We start from the raw sequence: 7,096 nt of genomic DNA, 5'->3' as shown, positions 1-7,096 counted from the left end.
CTTGGCCTCCCTGCTCAGTGGAGAGCCTGCTTCTCCCTTTCCCTCTGCCTGGCACTCTGCTTGCTTGTGATCTGTCAGATAAATAAATAAAATCTTAAAAAAAAATACAGAACTATTTTAACACAAAGATTTCCCTTGCTCTGATGTGTACATTCACACCCACCCCCTCATCCACCAATAACAAAAGTTTTGTAACTCTGTTGTAAGATGAATATTTAATTTCCATTTGAACCTGGTCTAGTCTCTCATTTCTGTAAAATGCTGTCCCCGCCCTTTGAATTAATGTCATGATTAACAGGTCCTCATCTTCAATTTAAGAAACAGTGCAATCAATCTGATCTTCCAGACTTACTTCCCTTATTTCAGCATTTGGTTTGGGAAAAAACACACAAACACACCTGATTTGTGGTGGATTCGCTTCTCAGGTTTGGTCCCATGTTTTCATAGCTTTTCCTAAGGGCCGTCGTTAGTTTTCCTGGTTTTAAACTCTTTTCTCACACCTCGAGAAATCTCGAGATCCTGATAACTAATTTATTATTCCAACAGAAAGGAAACAGATTTCCAAAACAGGATTCCAATTTATTAATTCGCTATGAGATTGATTATGGCCCAGTAGGGTCGGTTCAGTCACCACCTACTAAGAAAATTCCAAATACAATTGCAGGGTTGCATGGTAAATGCAGAAAGAAAGGAAGGAAGGGAGGGAGGAAGGAAAGAAAGAAAAAAGGATGGTGATGGCCCTGTGGCAGCTTAGTCAAACTTAGGTGCAACTGAAGAAGTCCCCCCTCGCCCTCAGGGACCAGCCCCAGCCCTCGGCTGTTCAACACTGAAGGACACTGAACAAAATGACGACTCTTCGAAACCCAAGCCGGGGAAAATGCGGAATGATCCCAAGCCGCGCATGACATGAGAAAATAAAATGTACACTTTCCATCACCGAGGAGAAACGGAATACTTAGAATGTAGGCCCAAAGAAATGGCCCGCTCTTCCGTGTCCCCGCATCTTGCTAGAGCTTCATCGGCCGCCTAAAAAGTCCATTTTATTTCCGCAGCAGAGCCGGCGGCGTCTGCGGAAGGCCCGGCCCTCGCAGCGCGGTCGGGGTTCGAGCCCCCAGGCCCCCGGCCGGCCTCCCAGCGCGCATCCCGGGACCCGCGCGCCGGCGCCCAGGCCCGCGTGGCCGCCCCGCCGGGCCCCTGGGGCGGGCGCTCCGCCTCTCCCGGCCGCCGGCGGCCATGGCGGCCAGGCAGATCCCAGCGTCGGCGCTCGCCGCCCTCGGAAGGCTACCTCAAGCTTCCCGGCCGCCGCGACTTCTCCGGGTCGTAGGAGGGTTCCGGCAGCACCTCAGCTTAACCCTCTCCTCCGCTGCTGAGGAAGACCGCAGAGGCTCTGGGCCCCGCTTGCAAGGCGGGCTAAAGGGAGACGGCAGGCGTCCGGAGAGCGAAGAGTTAACAGCGGCCGAGCGGCGGATCGTGGACCTGCACGCCGCAGCTTGCGCGGTGAGGCCCCTCCTGCCCGCCGGGCCCCGCCTTGCCCCGCCCCGCCCCGCCCGCCCCACCCAATCCAACCCAACCCGCCCCGCCCGCCCCACCCAATCCAACCCAACCCAACCCAACCCGGGCCCAGCCCCGGGATCCGTGCGCCTGCGCGCCCTAGGCTAAAGGCGAGGAGAGGTCGCTGGAAGCCCGCGCGGTCCTTGCTCTGGCTCTTGACAAGCACGCTTGCTTCCCGCTCCGACCCTTTCGCTTGAAAACTAGCCTGTTCCCTGTTATGCGCAAAGAGTTAACGTGTATTTGTAGTAGGTGTGGGTCCTTTCTGATCAGCGTCCGAGCTAAACTGGTGGCAGTTTGGGACCCATCATGAGAGAGAGAGAGAGAGAGAGAGAGAGAGAGAGTGTGTGTGTGTGTGTGTGTGTGTGTTGGGGGTGTTTGTTAAGGCATTGATGGAGGAGGTAGAGAGGAGCTGAGAACTCACAGGAAAAATAGGCTGTGTGTTTATCTGTGTTACCAGTTAAACACTTTGCCATCCAACCATACTAATAATGCAAAACTTAAAAATATTAATTTTTGCTACTATGATTTCCTCTTTTCTCTCTGCTCTAATGGAGCAGAGTTGTAAAGGAGACTGTAATCAGGCGTTTACATTCTTCCCAGTTTTGAGCTATGTTTTCTTCTGTTTGCAGGATTTAGGGAATCACTCATTAGTACCAATATAACAACTTACCATCTTCGTTCAGTTTCTGACACCTCAGACTACATAAGTTTAAAGGGAGCATATTTTTATTTTTATTATCTTGAGAGAGCAAAGGAGTTCTAGCGTGAAAAATGCAAGAACAATGTAAAAGTAACCTATTTAATACAATCTGTGTTACTAGTACGTGATGTCCGGTGGAGAGTTACTTACCTGGTGTTGCTTGAGCAACGGGGGTAGAAAAGAAAACCTTGATGATTTTCTAAAATAGACTTTTTCCCCCACTGCTAGTTAGTAGGCCCTGGGAATTCACTGGCTCACTCAGGTGTTGACACTTCTGCATAAAAATTCATCAGGAAATGACTAACAGCTTTTGATTGATCTTGTTTATACTCCATTAAAAAAAATAAAAATAACATGTATAATTTGTTGCCACACATCACCATATAAATATGGTAAATATAAGCAGAGGTTTCATTCTTTTTAGAGCAAAGAACAGTCACTTGTCAATACAGGTCAGTCAGCCTGGGAAAGGAGAAGGACTTTTTCTGACTTAGGAAGCCCACACTTGTTTCATCAATGAGTGTCAGTATCACAGGTGAAATGGTTGTCCAGGAGACCAAGAGTAAGTCCAAAAACAAGTTTGTTGTTTTTCTTTTTCAACAGATCAGAAGTCCCCTCTCAGTTGTCCTTTTCCCACACCTCCAGGCAGATGGGTCTCTTACCTTTCTTTCTGGGGTGATCTGCACGAACGAACATCTTCTTTTCCAGCCACTGTTCGCACTCCTGTCACACCTTTGTCTCTTGCCACTATACCTGAGGCTCCTTTACTGTGGACAAATTAAGTTTGTGGGAGCAGCCAATAAGCTCAAAGTTTCGCAATCAACTTGGAAAGCAGGAGAACAGGCACAAATGCAGAAGCAATCTGTTTGTTAGGCTTCCAAGTTGCTCCATAATTGCCTTCAGAAGACCTCCAGAAACTATGAAAAGTGAGAAGAAGAGAGCTAACAGAGCTCCCAGTGTTTGTTTGTTTGTTTTTGTTTTCCTTCCAAGTCTTCAAACATGGGTTTCTTAAATAAAGAAGTGAGATCTTCACAACTGGTCATTCTAAAGGTCTTGACAATTGGTCATTAAAGTTCAGTGTTCTTGGTTTCATGTAATTTACTTCTGTGGTCCCAAAAGATTTGAGAGGCCCTATAGACTGGCCTTGAGACTTGCTTGCTGGATTTCTGCTGCCAGGGTCTGGCTCGGCTAGAATACCTGAGAGTAGACCTAGACTTGAACTCTATGTGTCTTTTTGCTTTATGCCCCATTCATGGTCAAATTCTCAACCAGATTATTATTGGTTAAATTCTCCACCAGATTAAAATATTCAGCTATGAAGAAAGACACTCTGAAGAAGTAACTTGTGGAACATACTAAAATATGCTAGAAGACATTCACATGTCACACATATTTTAATGAAAAGGTTCTATTCCATACAAGAATGATGCAGAGTAAAAGGGTTATATAAGAAGCCCAAGAGAAAGTTCCTCTACAGAATCTCGAGGATAGATAATAATCACCCACATGGCCCAAATCCATAGAATAGGCTGCATTACTTTCTTTGCCTTCATACAATGTACTTGGGACACTTTTTAAAAACCGTGTTCGAATGTTGGTAGAGTATGCTTCCTTGACATCTGAAGTGGTGTAGTAAAAGTTCCTTTTGATCAAACTCGTGAAAGCAGTGAGTGTTAATATGTTAAAACAATACTTTTTTCACTTAAAAACAGAACTAACAACCCTCCCCCAAAAAGAAAATAGTGTAAAATGTGCAATGGAGTAACACATCATGAAGGTAAAGAAAAGTGTTCAATAATAGCAAGGTCATACTTTTCTGTAAGGACTGTTGGTTTTGATTAGCACCTTTTCTGTAAGTTTAAATCATTATCCACATATTTTAAGTACTGAAATTGCAACTGCAACTTCTGAGTGAAAGTTCATTTTCAGCCTCTTAAGCTCTTAAAGTCATCTAAATCACCTGTTATTAAACTTGTTACCTAGAAACTGAATGAAAAATACCTGAGCAGTGGCTACATCGTTATTGGGTATAGAGGAGTTCTTGTTTTTCCATCAACTTCTCATTTTTCTCAAACTGTATATTTTCTCCTTATGTCACAAACGTTGGATTGCATATAATGTTGGAATGCATTCAGTCTTTAATTGCAGGTGCCACCAAAATTGCTGGGAAGAAGTTTAATATTGTTTAAAGAAAATTTTGCAGTATTTTATGAGTAGAAAGTATGGTGAGGAGCTATGGTGAGTATTGAGATTAATGAATTGTTTTATTTCATTATTCTTCAGACTGGCCAGTTAAACTATGTGGATCCAGCTACTGGCTATACCGTGCTCACGCAGCTCGCCCACTTGCAGAGAGGTAAATGCTGTGGTTCTGCCTGCAGACACGTGAGTAGCAAATTCTCGCATTACAGCAGCAGCTTTCGGTGCTTCTGTAACTTCGTAAATACCTATTATTTGAAAAACAAGTCAAATAAAAAAGCTAAATAGACCTGGAGTGCACTTTTCACAAGCTACTTTAGCTAAGGACAATGAAGTCCTTAGGACCAACATAGGACCTTTAAAGTTAATGGAATTTTGTAACATTTCTTTGTGAGCATCAGTTCCTTGAAATGTTGTGATTTGAAATTCATGGGAGTTCTTTATTACAAGGAAACTTTTCATGAGGTTTCAAATAAGTACGTTCACTCGGCAAGTACAAAGAAGGCAGGAAAAGAAATCCAGAATATTACAAACTAGATCTCAGACAGTGTTTTTGCCTGCATTATTAGCTGAATAAATAGCAATTTGACCAGCACTGTGAAGTGGGTTTCCTTTACATGATAATGATTCCTCTAACCCTTCCTCTTTCCCTCCCACCCTTTTCCTCTCCTGTCCTTCCCTCCCTTCCTTTCTTTTCTTCCCTTCCTTCTCTCTCTCTCTCATTGCCTTCCACGGCTGTTTTGTACTCTATCTTAAAAATAACCATGAAGCTATCTATCCCAAACTTAGTGCTGTACATTTCCTAAAATGTGTATTTCAGTGAATGTATCTCTATGTTCACTGATTAAGATGAACTAGCTAATCCTTCCCCATGCTGAGCAAGAAAAATGAATGAGATTGGGTTTATCACTGTAAATTTTTAAAAGCATACTAGTAAGGTAAATTGTTACAGTGTTAAGATTGTAAACAGGTAACAACCTCTATTTACAGACCACTTGGACTTTATGTTTGGGAGCAAGAAGGCATGATTTCCTTTAACTAATGCACTTTACAGTTAAGGACTAAACACTAAATGCATATATTATTGGCTGGAGCCAGTATTGAAAAATTAAGCCTTCACTTTTATGTATGTTCCTACCTGTGCCATTAGCTGTTTCTAATCAAAAGCATTAAGAGCTTTGCATAAATTGAGGACTTGAGAATTTTCTAAGAGTGAGTTTTTGACAGTAGAATTCTTTAAGTTGGAAGGATGCATTTAGGAAGTGATTCTTGGACCCTAATTAGGACCATTTGCCGGAGGTTGCCATTATTCTCCTCCTAGTCTGCAGGACCCAGTAGATCAAATGATCTGTATAACATGATTAGCAGTCTCCTTTTCCACCATGAGGAGTGTTGTACTTTTTCAAGATCCCTGTGAAATAATTCAATAATGGTTTGTTTTATTTCTTCTGCAGTGTCCATATGGCCAAGTCAATGTTAAAGATCCATCTAAAAGGAAGAAATTCAATTCATATTTTTATGTTTGACAACAATTTCATCTCTGTTCTCCATCTAATTGAGCCTGTATTTAAAAAAAAAAAAAACAAAAAAAAACCCTAATCCAGAATTGCTGCCTGTGCTGTTAGTCCTTGAACACTAGTTTAATTATAAGTACATATATTAAAAGAACATCAATAAAATGAAAAAGCTAGCAAATGTTTGTGTGTTTCTGAAGTGGCACATTGATAGTTATTTTCCTTTCTTTTTGCTTCATTATCAGACACATATGTTGAAGAAAGAAAATAATGACTGTTCCATTAAATAAATAGTAGCAATCGGGTCACATTAGTCGCTCTCGATTTTTCTTATAGCCTCCGTTCTCCTACTGTTTTCTCCTCTGTGTTAGCAACCCAAGGGAGGTTGCTGGCAAATAGAAGAGTTTGAATACATTCTTCATTTTATTTATATCTTGAACTATAAGAAGATTGATATAATGCTATATTGTGCAGCATATGAGTGCCCAAGAAGCACCATTCTGCATCAAGAAATGCTCTCATCTTCCATCTGTTCTCTCAATAAAAACTCTAAATCATCCTGACTTGGAGGTCAGGCCGCTTAAGATGCCTCTGATTAGACCATTCTCACTTCTCTCCCCCACAGCTTCCTTCTCCATGTCTTACGGCACTTCCCAGGCAAATCTGCCTTAGGACATTTTATCATCTTTATACCCATCCCATTCACTGCAGTGATACCCCTGGGCATCAGTATCCAACCTGGGTTAGGGGCTCACAGGGACTATTGTTCCTACACTTTCTCCCCAAGGGCCCCAGAAAGCCTTTTCCTGCCAGTGGAGGCTGTTCTGTAAAATGAGGCTGCTGCCCATTGTCACTCTGCCCAGAGCTAACCTTCAGCCCTTTCTCCCAACAGAATCCCAAAGGTTCTCAAACATCTCAGGGGTCTTCCTTACTCTCTGCCTGTGGCCTCAATAAGAGTTTTAGAGATCTGAGGCAACCAAAAGATTCTGGTGCCTTCTCACATACTCAATTTAAAGTAAAAACTATTCTAAACTGTGAAATAAGTGAAAAGCCCAGGAAGGCTCTGATTTCCCCCTTGATTGTGATTTATGTTGTTATTTGTATGTCAAATATTAAATTGTTTCCCCCAATT

At 42.6% G+C, this 7,096-nt stretch overlaps 1 protein-coding gene across 1 annotated transcript; it reads left to right on the top strand.

Annotated features, from left to right (window-relative positions):
• The first annotated feature begins 1,213 nt into the window (after positions 1-1,213).
• LOC308356220 (uncharacterized protein C1orf53) lies at positions 1,214-6,142 on the top strand. Its single transcript, XM_080825049.1, has 3 exons — positions 1,214-1,497; positions 4,535-4,636; positions 5,905-6,142. Exons 1-3 carry the CDS (start codon positions 1,234-1,236, stop codon positions 5,974-5,976), a joined length of 438 nt encoding a protein of 145 aa, XP_080681175.1. The 5' UTR covers positions 1,214-1,233; the 3' UTR covers positions 5,977-6,142.
• Positions 6,143-7,096: the final 954 nt, after the last annotated feature.

This window comes from Martes martes, assembly GCF_963455335.1.
Source record: "Martes martes genome assembly, chromosome: 15".
Taxonomy (NCBI): domain Eukaryota; kingdom Metazoa; phylum Chordata; class Mammalia; order Carnivora; family Mustelidae; genus Martes; species Martes martes.
The sequence above is the reverse complement of the archived record's forward strand: the minus strand, read 5'-3'. Positions and strand labels throughout refer to the sequence as shown.